This window comes from Pseudoliparis swirei, chromosome 23 (assembly GCF_029220125.1).
Source record: "Pseudoliparis swirei isolate HS2019 ecotype Mariana Trench chromosome 23, NWPU_hadal_v1, whole genome shotgun sequence".
NCBI lineage: Eukaryota > Metazoa > Chordata > Actinopteri > Perciformes > Liparidae > Pseudoliparis > Pseudoliparis swirei.
In genome coordinates, this window is record NC_079410.1 from 13656939 (window position 1) to 13674383 (window position 17445).

Here is a 17445-nt window from a genome sequence, read left to right on the forward strand (position 1 = left end):
CGCGCATACGTTACTACCTGATTGGTTGGAAATAAAACCTTCTGAAATAGTTATTTCATGGTATTGGTTCAGGTTTGTGTCAGTCTCTCATTTTGGTTCCTCCCCTTTGATGGCGATGTATTTATTAAAGGGGCAGTCACTTCCTCGTATTAAAGGGAGCATAAAGCATTAAATAATAAATGTAGTCGGATTTTATCAGAGGAACCTCATTATTGGCGTTTTACATGGACCTTAACCTAAACAACATAATTTAACTGTACGGCAGACAATTCATGTTGAATTGTTCTGGTTTTAACATGCTGTGCCAAGCCAACCCTCCGTCTCTTTGCGTGTCTTTGCGCGTTTACGTATGCGGAAGCGACGGTTAGAGAACGAGCGATTCAGTACACGGGCTCCGAAGGCTCGACCGAGCACCGCTCCTTGTGGTATTTGTACCGGCTACAGCACGACGGGGTGGCGGGGGACGATAGAGGGGGGCAGAGGTGTGAGTAAAGTACAATGAACGACGCCAATAAGGAGGGGAGTTTGGATGCAGACGGGATCCTGGGACCGGGTGAACTGCAAATGGCCCCCTCTGAGAACCACAACCAGCATGACACCGGCGACGAGCTGGTGAGCTCGGTGACGCTGTACAGGCGCAGGCCCCGGCTACTACACGGCACAGTGCTCCCGTTTTTGGCTGTTCTCTACCCAGGCTGGCTGTACGTGTGGTTGGGAGTGTATGGTGCTTCCGAGTATCCGGAGGCAGGCCTCCTATCTCTCGCCGCTATCGGGATCGCGCACGTTCTCACAGCGCTCTCCGGTTATTGGTCCGTGCACGCGCACTGCTGGCTCACTTGTTCGAAGGTACACATAAGTTATAACAACGACGATAACACTGCGAATGTCTTCCGATGTTTATAAGGAGCCCATTGTTTTCCCATATGGCTTGTGTTCAGAGATCAAAAGGCAGGGTCAGCATGAACCCAGGAGCAGGTCCGGAATAAATGTCCTGCTCAAAGGCACTATAGCAGGGCAGGTGGGATGGCTTCTGTAACCAGCAACCATCACACTTTCACTTCAACTTTGAATCAGCAATTATATTAACAGGTTTAGGTTTTAAAAACTGTCTCTGGGATTAGTGGACATGATTTCATCATTTCTTTGTGTAAAACAGACATTGAAAGATTGCCATGTTTTCTTTCTGCGTAAGGTTTATAAGCCTGTGTGATTTATAATTTACATTAAACTTTCATACAGTATTTATAGAGGAACAATATGTATCATGCAAACCTACAAACCGATTACTGATTGATATAGTCACCTATTCTATGGCAAAGGGCCATTTTAAACTAGCATTCTATAATATTTCATGAGACAACCTTATTGGTAGTAGCTTCTTGCCACCAGACTAATTTGTGTTTCATGACATAATCTTTGTTTCATGACAAAATTATACCACATTATTGTTTCAGTGAGCAGTTGCATAAGAGAATCTAAATCCTACAAAAACATTGAAATAGTTTTCTATTCAGAATATAATCAGAAACAATGTTTGCAGTCAAATGTAACATTTTAGGATTGTTCAAGAATGTGCTCAAACTTCATATTTATCAAGCAGCTATTCGTCTCGTTTGCGAGTGACAAAGCTATAGAGACATACGGTGATGACAAACATAACAATGACATTCCACAGTGAATCTGTCACCAATTCATTTGTACACAGGAACCAGACCCAAACAAGGCTATGCTGGCAAAGGTCATACCCACCCCGAACAACGGATCTGCTGAGCTTGTGGCACTACAGAGAGACCAGGTCAGTTCACATATTTTCTCTCAATATGCTTAAAGTTGTCTTGATGGAAAACACATCCCAGATCTCATATTCTCTGACTGCAAAACTCATATTTTGACTCATTGTAGGCATTTTATTTTTGATTGGATTCAGTTAACCCTTGTGTTGCCTTCGGGTCATTTTGACCCGATTCAATATTTAACCCTCCTGTCGCCTTCGGGTCAATTTGACCCGATTCAATGTTTAATGTCAGTGTTCTTTCGGGAGTCAACAAACAAACATAAAGTACCTCACACTTAAACTTGGAAAACCCGATTAATTCTAATAATTTTCTGGAGATTTTAATAGCTGGGGTCATATTGACCTCAAGGGTAAAATATGTTAGTAAATATAAAGGTAACAGGAGGGTTAAACATTGAATCGGGTCAAATTGACCCGAAGGCGACAGGAGGGTGAAACATTGAATCGGGTCAAATTGACCCGAAGGCAACACAAGGGTTAAACTTAAAAAACACACAATCCCTGACTCCTGTGTTCAGGACAAAACATATTTCTGTTTCTTGAATGAATGCTGTAATTTCCCTATATTTCCTTTTTTCCCCTTACCAACAGGATGAGAATGGGGACAGAATTTTATCTTTGGAGTTTCAAAAGATCCGCTACATTTTTGACCACGAAGAAAAGAAATGTTTCCTACCAATAGCTTTTCCAATAAACAACCCAATGGGCAACTTTCAGTCCTGGCGTGGCTACCAGGAAGAGGCCGAACTCAGAGCTGCAGAAAAGCGTTTCGGCACTAATCGTGCCGAGATGATGGTCCCAGATTTCCTAGAACTCTTCAAAGAGAGGGCTACAGCTCCCTTTTTTGTTTTCCAGGTATGTTTGTGTGGGTGAATATTTGTTGTAAAAATATTCTGCTTTTGTTGAAGTTTTTTTTGCCTTTAAATATGATGTTGTTGACCTTAAAATTGTGACTGTCTTCCATCAGGTGTTCTGTGTGGGTCTGTGGTGTCTGGATGAGTACTGGTACTACAGTATTTTCACACTGTTCATGCTGGTGGCGTTCGAGGCCTCCCTGGTCCAGCAGCAAATGAGGAATATGTCAGAGATCCGCCGAATGGGAAACAAACCCTACATGATCCAGGTAGGCTTGATTAAATTTAACACTTAGTATAATATTTGTTATAGTTATAAACAAGCATTTGGTCTTGGATCGGAAAACCTATCAGTCACAGTATATTTCCAAAGTAGTAAAAAATTCCTAATTAGTTTGGTGTGTTTTGTGCCAGGTTTACCGCAACAGGAAGTGGAGACCTATTTCAAGTGATGAGCTTGTCCCTGGTGACATCGTCTCAATAGGTAAATATCCTGTCGACATCTTTTATGACTCGTACCACAGACATCGACTCTCTTAGTTTGTGTTTATAATGTGTATTCTGTACATCACAGGGCGTTCGCCCCAAGAAAACGTGGTACCCTGTGATGTGCTGCTCCTGAGGGGTCGTTGCATCGTGGACGAGGCCATGCTAACTGGAGAGTCAGTGCCCCAGATGAAGGTTAGAGGCATTTTAACATTATACAGAGCTGAAGGCCAAGGAATGTAGGTCTCAACTATTCTAAACATCATGGTATTATTGTGGGGTGTCAAAATGACTGCTGACATTATGGAATGTGCAGGAGCCAGTGGAGGACTTGGACCCAGAGCGAATCTTGGACGTTCAGCTCGACTCTCGACTTCACATCATCTCTGGAGGGACAAAAGTGGTCCAACACAGCCCCCCTTTGAAGGCCAGCGCTGGACTCAAACGTACGCAGTAATTCCCCACCTTATTTATCTCTTACTAATAACATATACTGGCAGTTAAATTAGTGAATTCAATAGTGCATCTTTTGTCAGTCTTCATTAATTAAATCAAGATGCAAGCCCATTAATCTTCTCTTTTTATGTGCAGCTGTAGACAACGGCTGTGTGGCCTATGTACTGAGAACAGGATTCTACACCTCACAGGTGAGGATGTTGCTGAGTGTGTCTTTATTGCTACTCTCGCTTTTTTCAGACCATCCATTTTTATTCTATTTTTGACAACATGTTGACTGTGAAAATTTACTGATTCTGTGTGCAAACTCGCTTCCAGGGTAAACTGTTACGAACCATCCTCTTTGGTGTAAAGAGAGTGACGGCAAACAACCTGGAGACTTTCATCTTCATCCTCTTCCTCCTTGTGTTTGCCATTGCTGCAGCTCTTTATGTGTGGGTAGAAGGTGAGGTGCACATAAGCAATTCCTTAAGATGTAATTCTTATTTAACACAGATATTATCCTAGTCAAAGTGATGTCTAAGAGCTGGAGTTGAAGACAGAAGTATAATATCGAAACACTGTATTTGTGCTTTTATTACTCCCTCAGGATCCAAGGATGCCAGCAGGAACCGCTACAAACTGTTTCTGGAGTGCACGTTAATCCTCACTTCGGTTGTTCCACCAGAACTCCCCATCGAGCTTTCTCTGGCAGTTAACACGTCTCTTATCGCCCTGGCTAAACTTTGTATGTCTGAGTGTGCTTCCTTTGCATGTGTGTAGAATAGATATTTAGATACCTGAATAATGGAGCTTACAATACAAAGCTTGTCACACCAGTGGTTATTTTAATCTTCTTTTTCTACTCGTGCTTAGATGTATACTGCACGGAGCCCTTCAGGATACCATTTGCAGGGAAGGTGGAGATTTGCTGTTTTGACAAAACAGGAACACTGACCAGTGACAGCCTGGTGGTACGAGGAGTAGCAGGCCTCAGGTAAACCCTGCCCACCATTCTTAATGTCCTAATCTAAACATCAGAATTTCTGAAGCACGCACACAACCTATACTATGCAAGGGTAGTACATGTTTGGGGTGGAGGTTACCGGCTGGTGTTTGTTTTTATGACAGAGAAGGAAAGGAGGTGATGCCTGTGTCTGAGATCCCAGTTGAGACGCATAGGGTGGTGGCCACCTGTCACTCACTGGTAACTCTGGATGATGGACAGCTAGTCGGAGATCCACTGGAGAAGGCCATGCTGACTGCAGCTGACTGGACCCTCACTAAAGGTAAAGAGACATTACTTCAACTAAATACACAGTGTTTGCATTGTGCTCTATAAAGTCACACATTTGCATTTGATTTTGACTTTCGGTTTAACCTTAGAGGTTGCTCTAAACCTGCTGTGGTCAGCTTGGTGGGGTAATTTGACCAGTTCATCTACAAGTACCGGTAATGCTGTTCTTTAAATTTTATTTGACTAGATGAAAAGGTGTTCCCACGAGGCATCAAAACCCAGGTTCTTAAGATCCACCAGCGTTTCCACTTCGCCAGCGCTCTGAAGAGGATGTCAGTGTTGGCGTCCTTTGAGAAACTCGGCTCCACTGAACTCTGCTACATCTCAACTGTCAAGGGAGCTCCAGAGACGCTCAGAGGAATGGTACATATCCGTAGTACACGTACGCTCAAGTTTAGCCTAACTGATGTTTCTTGACAGTGCGCTAATGTGTCTGTGATCACAGTTTGCAGAATGTCCGGCGAATTATGACGAAGTCCACAAGGAAATGTCTCGGGAAGGGGCGAGAGTGCTGGCCTTGGGTTACAAAGAGATGGGACACCTCAATCATCAGCAGGTTCTTATTTCATTTTATTTAAAGCTATCATATATTGTCCGAGTCGTCTGTTCTGATGGGAATACATTTAGTTCCAAACTGAGATGGATCATTTTGGGTCTCATAGATCCGGGAGATGAGTCGCGATGTGCTGGAGTGCGACTTGCATTTTTTTGGGTTCATGGTTGTGTCCTGCCCCCTCAAGAGTGACAGCAAGGCGGTCATCAGAGAGATCCAGGAGGCATCTCATCATGTAAATAAACTGACAGGACACAATTGTGCATACAAACTCAAACAGCATGGTTTCAAGAGAGACAAAACCCCTCTCTTTGCTTTCAGGTGGTGATGATCACCGGCGACAACCCTCTAACGGCCTGCCATGTAGCAAGAGAGCTCCACTTCATCCAGAAAGAACACACACTTGTATTACAGCATAGCCCTGGTCAGGGTAAGACACGTCATCACGTTACAGAATTACAAGCATTACTCAAGTTTGTCATCAGAGAACCGTTATAAAGGTTGTAGCTAAAGGGCATTAATATTATGGTAGTAATCTATTCACAGTTGGTGTTGTGACCAAAGACAGCCAAAGTACAGAATCCCTTACCTCTGATGTCATTTGGCTTTCCAGGTGAGTGGCAGTGGGAGTCCATTGATGGCAGTGTGCATGTACCACTGCCCCCTTCCTCCGTTTCCGCATTTGTCAGTCAGTTTGACTTGTGTGTAACGGGGGAGGGGCTAGCCAAACTGACCTGTGACCTCCAGCTTCTCAACGCCCTCTTGCCTCACATAAAAGTGTTCGCTCGAGTCAGTCCAAAACAGAAGGTAGGTCCCAAATAAAAGTTTAGAAATTACAGCTACAATGGAGTGTTGTAGCGTAAAATAGTCAATGTCAGATGGTGTGGTTTTAATCAAAGAGAAAAGGCTTCTTTGTTCACTAATGATACAGTGATGTTCATCATCGCTCTGTCGTCGACTCGACAACAGAAAAATACATGTATTTGAACTAGGGAACATCACTTATTTTGGCAGATAGTTGGAACAAACTCATGGGAATTTCTTTAGGGGTTGTTGAAAGGCATTTTGGGAAATATAGATAATCATAATTTTGAGTGACAGATCGATGGTATTGTAGGAAACAATGTAAAAAAATATCATAAGAGTGACATTTAGGTGTCGTATGGAAGCTATTAGCTATAATAAGTTCCTGTTTTGTTTCAGGAATTTGTCATCACAAGTCTAAAGGGGCTGGGTTATATGACACTGATGTGTGGTGATGGTACAAATGATGTTGGAGCTCTCAAACATGCCCACATAGGTAAGATGTATAACCCACCAAGACTGAAACCACGTGTTCCTATGTATGACCCCAACAGGTAGTGATGATCTGTTTCCTCAGGTGTTGCTCTGTTAGCCAACGCTCCTGAGCGCATGCCTGAAAGAAAGAAACGGGGGAGAGAAAAGGAGCTGCCCATAGTCGACTCCAGACCTTTACCTCCCGTCAGTTCAGGAGGAAAACTGAGCTCTCGGGCAGCCAGGCAAAGAGCATTGACCCAGAGAGAAGAGCAGCTCGCAGCACAAAAGGTGTGTGTCTTACATATGCAGTATATGCAGTTTACCAACCTGCAGTCTCATGTTAGCCTCCTCCCCAGTTTCCAATATGAATACAACTCTGCTCAAAAACAATAATAAATTGCCATTCGTTGAAATAAAAGACTTGTAGTGCACTGTTCTAACATCAGGGTTAAATCTGAAACAGGAGAGAATCAATCAAGTCTTACGGGAACTTGAAGAGGATCAGGTACAGGTAGTGAAACTGGGTGATGCCTCCATCGCGGCACCCTTCACCTCCAAACTCTCCTCTATACAGTGCAGTGAGTAACGCATGTTTATGATTTCATCTATTGACACCTGAACATGAAGCTGCTCCCCATCTCTGAACTCCTTTACCCCCCACTCCCCCAGTCTGCCATGTAATAAAGCAAGGCCGTTGCACTCTGGTGACAACGCTCCAGATGTTCAAGATCCTCGCTCTCAATGCCCTAGTGCTGGCCTACAGCCAGTCTGTACTCTACCTCGAGGGGGTCAAGTTCAGCGATTTCCAGGCAACCCTGCAGGGCCTGCTCTTGGCCGGATGCTTCCTCTTCATCTCGAGATCAAAGGTGAGAATTTATGAGAATTTTCTGCTTTTGATTAATTGTTTTCTGACCAAGATTATCTTTTACAATGACACATGTCTACTGTTTTTAATTAAAAACAAGTTTATGATCTTTTTTTCTACCTCTGTTTACACAGCCACTGAAAACGTTATCTCGAGAGCGGCCCTTACCAAACATCTTTAATCTTTACACAGTGTTGACTGTGCTGCTACAGTTTGCTGTTCACTTCTGTAGTCTGATGTATCTTTACAAAGAGGCACAAAGCAGAAGTCCGCCCAGGTAAATCACTGTCCAACAGATGGAGAGAAAATAAACGTCAGTTCTGCTGTACAAGTCACATATTTACATTAATAACCTTGCATCATTACATTACATTATAATAACATTGAAGTTTTCCTTTCTCTTTTGTAGAGCGGAGCGGTTTGCAGATCTATATAAAGAGTTTCAACCCAGTCTCATTAACAGCACCGTGTATATAATGTCCATGGCCATGCAGATGGCCACCTTTGCCATTAACTACAAGGTATTTATTCTTAATACCATGAGTGTTTGTTGTCTCTGTGTTCTTTAAATATGAACTCACAGCATGTCTTGTTGTGTCCATTAGGGTCACCCCTTCATGGAGTCTCTCAGCGAGAATCGACCCCTACTATGGAGTCTCGCTCTGTCAGGTTTAGCGATTGTGGGACTTCTTACTGGTTCCTCACCAGAATTCAACGAACAGTTTGCTCTTGTAGATATTCCAACTGAGGTGAGCCAACATCATTTTACCCTGAATTGTTTTGTTGAAATCACCTAGTAATAATGATGTTCTCCATATGGTAACCTGCTTCCTGTTTACTTCCTTGCAGTTCAAATTGATCATTGCCCAGGTTCTGGTTGTGGACTTTGTCGCCGCTCTGCTTGTGGATCGTGTCTTACAGTTCCTGCTGGGCAAAGGATCTCTCAGGCTGCCTTCTTGAACTCAGTGCCAACAGTGACCGCTGTAAACCGCAAAGGGAGAGAAGACTTTGGAGGAGGATGAGAATCAAAGCTGTTGTGACTTACACAAGACGACTGAGATGGTCATAGCGTGCAGTACTGTACACTCCGTGTTTCCCTTCGCTCGTCCTGCTCTGCCCCTCCTTAACCATCTGTGCATCTGCATTTTCATCAGCTCTTTTTTCAATTCTCTTTCTGTTTTTTATCATAATCCTTTTTTTTTTTTACATTTCTCTCTCTTCCCTCATCTGTCCTTCCCCGCTGCTACACAAGGCCATGAAGACAGCAGTATTGAGTGGAGTGCAAGACTGTGTGCCAGCCGGAGTGAAACATACAGGAACACAGGAAGGGCAATCTCCAAGAGAATTGCACAAGTGTTTTTGATTTGTTTTTGATTCCTCTCCTTGATTTTGTAAAAAGTGAAAAACATCTCTAACAGACTTATAAAGACTTACAGATACACATTATGAAGTCTGTTTTATGAAGTGTTTTGTCAAGTACAAGTACTGATGTGTCGGCACATGGACAGGATGAGCATGTCCATCTGGTCATGATCTATCCTGTTCCCATAAGTAGGTAAGTACAAAATAAAGGAACGAGAGTATACAAGAAAAATATGAGACATGGATGGATGACACTGGCAAAAACAAACATGCCATCTCATGAAACATGAAGAAAAGCTTGTGAACTTTGTGTTAACTTGGCAACTGAACGTAACTACCAAACATGCTGGTCTGAGAGATCCGCCTTAGATAACTTTGATATTTGTCTTTGGTATAAATCCTGTTAAACTTTTGTTTCATGAACAAACTAGAACATCTTAATCAAATCCAATTCATATATTGTAAATCACGAACTGTACCAAGCATCTAAGAACTATGGTGCATTTTTAGAAGGACTTGAAGTATTCTATTATTCCTTTTCGTAATATAATACCAAACCTGCACTCCTCATATGTTGAAACAATCTTGAATTTAGATCAATGTTAACAAAATTATACATAGTTTAAAGGCTCATACATAAGTAGATTTGCAGTTAAAAATGGAAAATAGGGGAATTTATACTTGGTTGTGTCTCAGTCAATGGACATTTTCAACAACCTCATATGAACAACAAAATTAATATCATCGAAAAGTTATTGAATTTTAGAAGGTGAAACTCATATATTAGATTCATTACACACAGGGTTATGTTTTTCATGCATTTATTTATTTTAATGTTGATGATCATGGGTTACAGCTGAGTATGGCTTGCAGCTAGTGAAAAGTATCTAATAAAATGTGAATATTCTGAATAATTTTAATATTGTAATACGTAAATACTGGAAACACCTGCAAAGGTTTCCTAAGCCTTGAAATGGTCTCAGTCTGGTCACACAATCATGGGGAAGACTGCTGACCTGACAGTTGTCCAGAAGTAGGTCATCGACACCCTCAACAAGTAGGGTAAGCCACAACATGTCATTTTGTTCACGTCGTGCTGTATCCAAGCATATTAAATGGAAAGTTGAGTGGAAGGGACAAAGTGGGGTGTGGGTGCATAAGCAACAGCCTTTTGAGGATTGTGAAGCAAAGCTCATTCAAGAACCTGGGGAGATTCACAAGGAGTGGACTCAGGAGCCACCACATTCCCTGTGTCCCTGTGTTTGATTCGCTACAGCCATAATCACCCAAAATAAAAGAAATAAACTCTTGAAATATATCACCCTGTGTGTAATAAATGTATATAATATGACTCACTTTTTTAATTGAAAAACTGAAATTAATTAACTTTTCAATTATATTCGAATTCATTTAAGATGCACCTGTATATACTTGTTCATCTATGTAAACATCACATTCAGAGGGCAGGAAATTCCCATAATGGATGTAAATATTAAGATGCCTCTCAGAGGAATGCTTTAGTCACCATTTGCATATGTGGGTGAGTAAGTTACAACTGGATAAGAGGAGCACACATGAATGACAAGTACTGTGAGAAAAGGCCATTTTAGAGTTCAGGACTGAGCAACACTCAGATATATATTACACAAACTAAAGCAATAGCCAGCTGTTGAAAAATGCCATAAAGGAGGCCAAAGCTGTTGAGCACACATTCTTAAACTCTGGAGGCCAAAGCACCAGAACTCTGAAGAACCAGCGGATGAACTCTTCAGATGGATATCAGAAGTCCAACCAATGTCTACAAAGAGGATTAGGGCTAGGATTGACCCTTTGAACTAGTAGGTCAAAACGTGATCTCTGGGGTTTCAGAAGTTGATTAATGGATGTTTCCACCCCAAGATCACATACAGAAACTGTGATTGCAGCCTGCATTGTGGTTTCCTCAATGAACTATTGCCTTTTAAACATATTAAATAATATTCCTACAATATTTGTCACTTTACAATCTTTAATTACATCTTTAAATGAAACGTCTGTCTGTATATAATGATAAGCTGCTCATGCTAAGACCTACACTTTAAAAAGTATGTGGATAATGCATCTCCTCGTGCATGACAAAGTTGTATCATCTCATGGAGGATTTATTTCATTTGTTTCCAGAAAACATAAACACAATTGTAACAAATTTATAAAAACGTAGCGACTACATCTGATCTTCGCACCACGTTTGAGTCGATTGTCTTACAGTCACACTACATTTCCCATGATGCTTGAGTCAGAGAGGTTGGGCTTGTTGAGCGCGCGCTGTGGAGAAAAACTATTTGAAAGAAAAAATGGCGGAAAAACATTCAGACGCTGTCCAAGGGTTAGTATCGTTTTTTTTTCTTTTACCGTTGCGACAACTGAGTTAACTTAGAAAAAGTAAGTATATTGAGAAGATGAAGTGAAGCTTTACTTCCGCCTGAGCTTTGCTTTTTCCCGAAGCAAGTTATTAAGTCACCCTGAACAGTTACTAACGTAAAACGAAACAGCTAATCACTGTCGTAAAGTCACTTAATTTACTCAATTGTGGGTATTTCACAGATATTTGATTCATGTGACTAGCGATGCGTCAACGTTGGCTTTTAAATTCACAACATGTTTTTTGCAGTTGCGGATCTTTCGCCGATAACGTCAACGTTTCCCAGAATGAGGTGAGCTAACACATTTTAATGGACATTTTAATCTAGCTGGCTAGCACACTAGTTAAGGCTATACCCAGAGCTACCAACTCTCACGGTTTCGCCGTGTGACACACGCTTTTGCATGTTTTCACACGCTCTCACGCCACACAACCAATATCTCACGGCAAAAGAAATTCTGATTTTGGGCCGAGGCGCGTTGGTTTCTTTTCAAACTCCGCGACGATAGATGGCGCTAAGGAGCGCATCTATAAACCTATTCGCTGCATAGACATCCTATTTACCCCAAAGAGTCCCGAAGTTAACAACAGAAGAAGATTTTCAAACAGACACAACGAGCAGAGACTACGGTGTGTTAATGCAGGGCTCGCAAGTGTCACGCATTGAGCGTGACAGCCACGCATTTCGGTCTTACGTCACGCACTCCCGCCACACATCGTATTTCTCACGCTGAAAAAACTCGGCTATTTAATGTTTTAATGTGCCGCAGCACGCAAACATGAGCCGCGCTGCCCTCACCGTGGAGGAATCAAGCGCTCCCCTGGAGTTCTGCTGTGAGGAGCCACTTATCAGCCAATAAAATAAAATAAATGGGCTACACAAAAAAACCGTATCTGTTGTATCTGTAAGATTTAATCCAGCAACCAATGAAAATAAAGCATCCTGGATAGATATGTCACTCTTGCCTGTCTTCAAAACTTAAGAGCCCTGTTAATGACATGTGGTTCAATTAAGTTCTCACTCTCTTAAACTTTAAATCTTAAAATAATTCGTTGTGTTTGTGCATGTGATTTTGTGGTGATGTAAACTCAGCTGTCATAACAAGCAGCAGGAGAGCACCTTGTTAACCTCTTGGTAAACTGCATGCTCAAAACATCAGAGCATTGTTTGTTTAAGTGTTTTATCACTTTATTTGTAGGCCTAGGAAAAGGACCCTCTCAAAAAAATTCCAAACAGCTCTTTGAACAAGTAAGATGTATTATAAAGAATTTAACATAAAGACAGGACATTTGTGCAATAGAATTAGGCATGTTTTTGTAAATGAGAGTAGAGTTATTAATAAACATTTTAATTATTTAAGGTAGCAAAGATGCCTCGTAAAAGACCTTTGCCAGGCCAGAATGCAGGGTACAACATGGGTACAACGCCACATTAATTCAAATGTCCTGATATTTGAGCCACCAACGTGTGTGGCTGCATGCGCGGCAACATTTTGGTCAGCCCCGACAAAATCTCACTCCAAGGTTTTTTGAAAAGTTGGCAGCTCTGCTATACCCAAGAACTGTTCGTGCTCCAGCTCTGTCATCTTCAATGTATAAAGGTCGACGCAGTGAAGCAGACATCGAAAAGATGCTCCTCCTCAAGCCCCAGCACTCCCCCAAACAAATGTCCACATCCCGTCTTCCCATCAACCAGTCCTCGGATTCCAGATGCAGTGGAAGGACAGTCAGAAACAGACAAACTAGCAATGCAGACGGAAGACACGGAGGGACCTTCAAGTCCCACTGTCGACCCCACTGCACGGAGGAAGTCCTGGAGGAGAGCCACTTTAACCCGCCGCTCTCTCCCTGCCCTCCCCAACCCTTATCAGGGTGAGGTGGCTGGTTTTCTTGTTCATTATCATCATTGGGTTTTGTCTTTTGTTGTTTCTTGTTTTGCAATATACATCCCTATTTATCTCTCTATTATCTCTGTGTCTTTATTGCAGTTTTGTGCAGGAGCATAAGTGCATCCTTATCACAGCAGGAGAGGCTTGAACAATTGATGGAAGCTTCAATGAAGGTGAGGGGTCGTTCAGGGTTAAATTAGTTGTGAAAATTAAATAAGCAGGTACAACGGGTGACTTTTCATCTTTCTGGTATTGACTGTTTCAGATGAATATCTTTTTTTACTAAACTAACTTAAACAAATAAATTATCAAAACGCCCTGTTACGTAATCACGGAAACATAAAAATACATGTATTGGATTGCAAGTAATTAGTGTTTTGCATTGTATTAAGTGGTGTCAAAGAAAATTAATGAGATTTACTTAATTTCATATTTACAACTTTGAGACGTATCCAATATTATGGTTTTTATTCACAAGTACCTTAAGATGCCATAATGAAGAACTCATGAACCACAGTGAATGGCTCTGTCTAATCAGATCTGCTTTGTCTCTAGCTGGCAATAGAAAGAACTCAAAGTTCGCTGCAGTCAGTGCCCAACGCCTCACTAGATTCTTTTCAAAAACAAGGTAAGTGCTTGCACTACTGCATTTGGTACATATTTCATGGAGCTTTGTATTTTAACTGAATTGCTGTCATATAAATAGTTAGTGTAAGTTATTTTTTCATATATCTCTATCTTCCTTGGTGCAGTTGAGCAAATGCAGAAGGAGTGGGGTTGTCTGACAAAAAGCATACGCGATGAACCAGGGGGTCAACTCCCTGCTAGAGCAGCCAGGTATTCTAGATGTTTAATGTATTTAATAATCTGCATGCATTATTTAGATTGTTTTGTTATACTTGATTTATGCCTCTTTTTATTTCAGTTCTAGTGATCCTGTAGTGCAAAAAGCCATGGAAAGGGTCCAGAAATCCATAAATAGGCAAGTTGTTCCTTATATTACTCTAACATATCCAAAGTAGTCACGCAAACCATACATTCAAACTTAAAAACACAGGTGGTGTTATCTACCATGTGATGTTCTTTAGTTTACCGGCCTGTGTTGTGTTTTAGTCTCCAGGCTGAAAGTGAGTCTTGGGAGGCACTGTTGAACAAACACCGGAGTAAAGCAGAGGAATTGGAAAGGTGAGCATGTGTACTGTCATGGAGGAATACAGCATTAAGAGTCTGTCAACATGATCCTCTCAATTGTGTTTCAATCATGTGCTTTTATTTTTTGCAGGAAAGTGGAGCAGGGCCAGAAAGGAGGCGTGTCATTAGACGCTACATCTGTGGCCCAGTCCTCACAGTACCATTTTATACAGAGCAAACCTGACTACCACAGTATCCTCTGTAGACAACAGCCCATGCTTCACACTATGGCAATGATTGTATGTGGGAATTTTCTATTTTGATCAGTTCTTTCAAAAAAATTACTATAATAATATTTATAATTACTTGATGGATCCTTTAACTTTATACCATATGTGTGTGGTGTATGCTAAAACATAGAAGCTGGCGTCTGTGAGCATGATTAAACAAAACGGATGCTATGTGCTGTCCACAAGGAAGGAAAATGACTTAATTTTACGGGTAAATCCACCCCCCACAGTTCCAAAGCTAGCACATTGATTGTTTGGAGATATTCTACATCGAATGCAGTTCAGAAATGTTTATCAGCTCATCCTTTCTCAACAGTCTGAGGTGAGAAAGCTGATGTCACATAATTATGTCCAACAATCAGAACTTAGCAGCCTTTGAATCAAAGTAGTACAGTTGTGGGGTTGTTTGCTAATGTTGCCAGCACTGTTTATCAAACTTAGACCAAACTGCAACCCTGATGATGTAGAGTTTATTCACAATGATGTTATGAATATTTTGTTTTGTAGATGGACACTCAGAGTAAGATGGTTAGAGAGCTTCTGTCCATCAAGGAGCAGTCACAGCTATTGGTGAAAGAGACTAGTGGCCGATTGGGTAACGACTTTATTTGCCTTACACATTTTTTGTTTTTTATGGAATAACTCAATAGAATAAACTATTTAACATTTAATCTGGTTAAATTTTTCTAACAGCGGCAAAGGCAGGATTCCAGGATATTTTACCTGACCTCATCAGGAACCTCATTGCAGCACCGTTATCCTCTGCAACTACATAGTCACTCTGCCAGGAAGCAATCACAAGCAACCATCTACTGATCCATGACTTTGTGACGTGTCTATGATACCCATATATTCTGATAATGTAGCTGTTAAGTGATTTAAGAACATAATTTCCTGCTCAGTGTTTTCTTTTTTTTCTTTACACCTTTCAGTGGATAGAGTAAGCTCTAATTGCATATTTTTTGTGTCAAATAAAACAACTTAATCTGAAGCCGGACTGGTAATGGATCTAGTTCAGGTAATCCATGTGTTTGGCCAGCAGGTGGCAGTAGCTGGCTATACAATATTATGAGAAGTTTGGCGAATGGCCAGTGGATTTTTTTTTCTTCTGCTTTTAATTAAGTGTATTCCTACCTGTAAAACCTGAAACTGTTATGCCCAGATTTCCAGTTGTTGGGGATAAAACAACTGAAAAATGTTGCAGAAAACTTTGCTAACAACCTGCAAAACAAGGTGATTGGTCAATATTCATCAAATATACTGAAAGTCATATATTTATTTACCTTTCTGTATTTTGTCTTTAAAATGTATTTTAAATATGAAGTCATTGGATGTAGTGACCTTCTTAAATGGCCTGATTACTACTAATGCCTCAAAAGTGCATAGAGTAGCTCAACCGTGATGGTAAAAATTGGTGTTATTTTAAAAAGTATAACCTGTGAGGAAATCTGCCATTTGTTTAACTACAACAGGAAAGCATTCACTTTGAAGATTGTTAAAAAAAGAATGATTACTCTGCTCTATAGTCTCGTTTATTTCTACAGTCTTTTTTTACAGGGTCATCTTCAGCACATACACTCTTTTTCTGCTGCATCTATTTCACTCCATTGGTGTCCCCTGACCATTCAGAAGGCCCCTCCCCCGTCTTGCATTTGGCTGGGTCACTGATGCAGAACGAAGCTTTGACATTGTACCAGTCAGTCAAAGCTTTGTTCACTATCACTCCTATCATTTGGACCTATTCACTCATTAATGTTCATTTTGTTTCCCTGGTGATTGCAGCTAAAATAATACCCTTCTCCCCATTGCCAACAATAAATAGATTGGATGACTTCCGGTGCTTTGCAGTTATGGTCACCAACATGGAGTAGAGAATGTTCCTTTTGATTGTATTGAAGGGAGTGACGAGATCACAGGGACCTGCTCAGAGAAGACAAGTGGGGTTGTGACCGTGAGAGTTGTGAGTAAGGGAGGATGGTGCACAGCAGGAAAGATCGATTCTTATTTAGATGAAAATGAGGCTTGATGCTTGTGGGGTGAGAGGAGGGCAGCTTTAGCATTTAAATGAATAGAAGTTTCACAGAAATGACCCTTAAAGCAATCACCAACAATAAAAGGTATTAAGAAGTTTATAAAGCCCCTGACTTTGTGGTTAGGTGATAACCCCATTCAGCAAATGTCCCTTTAAACATCCTCAATGACCCGAGTAAATGGCATTTTAGAAGTTATGGGTTTGATTTGGATGCAGTGCTTATTTGGATAAAGGTGCCTTGTTTGTAGACTATTATTATAGTAATAAATAAAAGGAGGGTTCTTTTTGGTATTATATATGTTTACGTGATTGGAGGTGGTTAGGGTGAACATTGTATGGGTTTAATATCCAATATGCTTGCATAAACCATGACAATGTGAATTTTGACCCGTAGACTATTATATGCACATGCAAAATACAATTACTGTTTAGGTTTGCTGTATTCTCTATTCCTGTTGTCTCTAACTTTAGATTGATTAGCTACAGATTGTAGTAGATGGATGTGTGGAGAGTCAGCATAAACCACTGCCAGTTTGGTCCTACTCCCTCAAGCACACCCATCATCTCTTCTCAGTACAGCAAGCCTGGCTGCAGCTCTCCTCCACATCCATTCAGCCAGCCATTCGTCTTGGAAAGCTGTCTCTCCAATCTGAGTGATAAACTACAGCAGAATTGCCCAGTTTGCAAAAAACAAGGACACTTGTTTTCAATCTGTGCTGTCAACATTTTGGGATGTTTCATTCATCAGGGGTTTAGGACACAATGATATGTATTGTT

At 41.1% G+C, this 17445-nt stretch overlaps 3 protein-coding genes across 8 annotated transcripts in view; 2 read left to right on the forward strand and 1 right to left on the reverse strand.

Annotated features, from left to right (window-relative positions):
* The window catches only part of LOC130188846 (coiled-coil-helix-coiled-coil-helix domain-containing protein 5), a 35395-nt gene that overhangs the window by 1427 nt on the left and 16523 nt on the right, over positions 1 to 17445 (reverse strand). The gene's annotated exons all lie outside the window — the stretch shown is intronic.
* Positions 192 to 9006, forward strand: atp13a1 (ATPase 13A1). Its single transcript, XM_056407339.1, has 25 exons — positions 192 to 846; positions 1706 to 1795; positions 2387 to 2650; positions 2763 to 2918; positions 3064 to 3133; positions 3224 to 3330; positions 3452 to 3581; positions 3727 to 3782; positions 3910 to 4036; positions 4181 to 4318; positions 4447 to 4567; positions 4702 to 4859; positions 5055 to 5230; positions 5313 to 5423; positions 5530 to 5655; positions 5742 to 5850; positions 6034 to 6227; positions 6624 to 6720; positions 6802 to 6986; positions 7162 to 7276; positions 7368 to 7564; positions 7698 to 7840; positions 7973 to 8084; positions 8169 to 8312; positions 8413 to 9006. The coding sequence occupies exons 1-25, from the start codon at positions 499 to 501 to the stop codon at positions 8521 to 8523; spliced, it is 3585 nt and encodes a 1194-aa protein (XP_056263314.1). The 5' UTR covers positions 192 to 498; the 3' UTR covers positions 8524 to 9006.
* On the forward strand, positions 11231 to 16154 carry LOC130188841 (uncharacterized). 6 transcript variants are annotated; one of them, XM_056407371.1, is made up of 12 exons: positions 11302 to 11346; positions 11576 to 11618; positions 12526 to 12575; positions 12928 to 13198; positions 13315 to 13388; positions 13771 to 13843; positions 13968 to 14052; positions 14141 to 14197; positions 14329 to 14400; positions 14498 to 14645; positions 15144 to 15231; positions 15330 to 16154. In XM_056407371.1, exons 4-12 carry the CDS (start codon positions 13075 to 13077, stop codon positions 15410 to 15412), a joined length of 804 nt encoding a protein of 267 aa, XP_056263346.1. In that variant the 5' UTR covers positions 11302 to 11346; positions 11576 to 11618; positions 12526 to 12575; positions 12928 to 13074; the 3' UTR covers positions 15413 to 16154. The 6 variants fall into 6 exon arrangements, with proteins under 6 accessions (XP_056263344.1, XP_056263346.1, XP_056263342.1 ...); XM_056407369.1 differs by lacking the exons at positions 11302 to 11346; positions 12526 to 12575 and adding an exon at positions 11231 to 11290; XM_056407367.1 differs by having other exon boundaries at positions 12526 to 13198.

Coding starts and splice junctions, on each gene's coding strand:
- LOC130188841 (XM_056407367.1), top strand. CDS start 12,805: ATGCGCGGCAACATTTTGGTCAGCCCCGACAAAATCTCACTCCAAGGT. Junction 13,389..13,770: donor TGATGGAAGCTTCAATGAAG/GTGAGGGGTCGT, acceptor CTTTGTCTCTAG/CTGGCAATAGAAAGAACTCA. Junction 14,646..15,143: donor TTCACACTATGGCAATGATT/GTATGTGGGAAT, acceptor TTTGTTTTGTAG/ATGGACACTCAGAGTAAGAT.
- atp13a1 (XM_056407339.1), top strand. CDS start 499: ATGAACGACGCCAATAAGGAGGGGAGTTTGGATGCAGACGGGATCCTG. Junction 5,656..5,741: donor TCCAGGAGGCATCTCATCAT/GTAAATAAACTG, acceptor CTTTGCTTTCAG/GTGGTGATGATCACCGGCGA. Junction 6,228..6,623: donor GAGTCAGTCCAAAACAGAAG/GTAGGTCCCAAA, acceptor GTTTTGTTTCAG/GAATTTGTCATCACAAGTCT.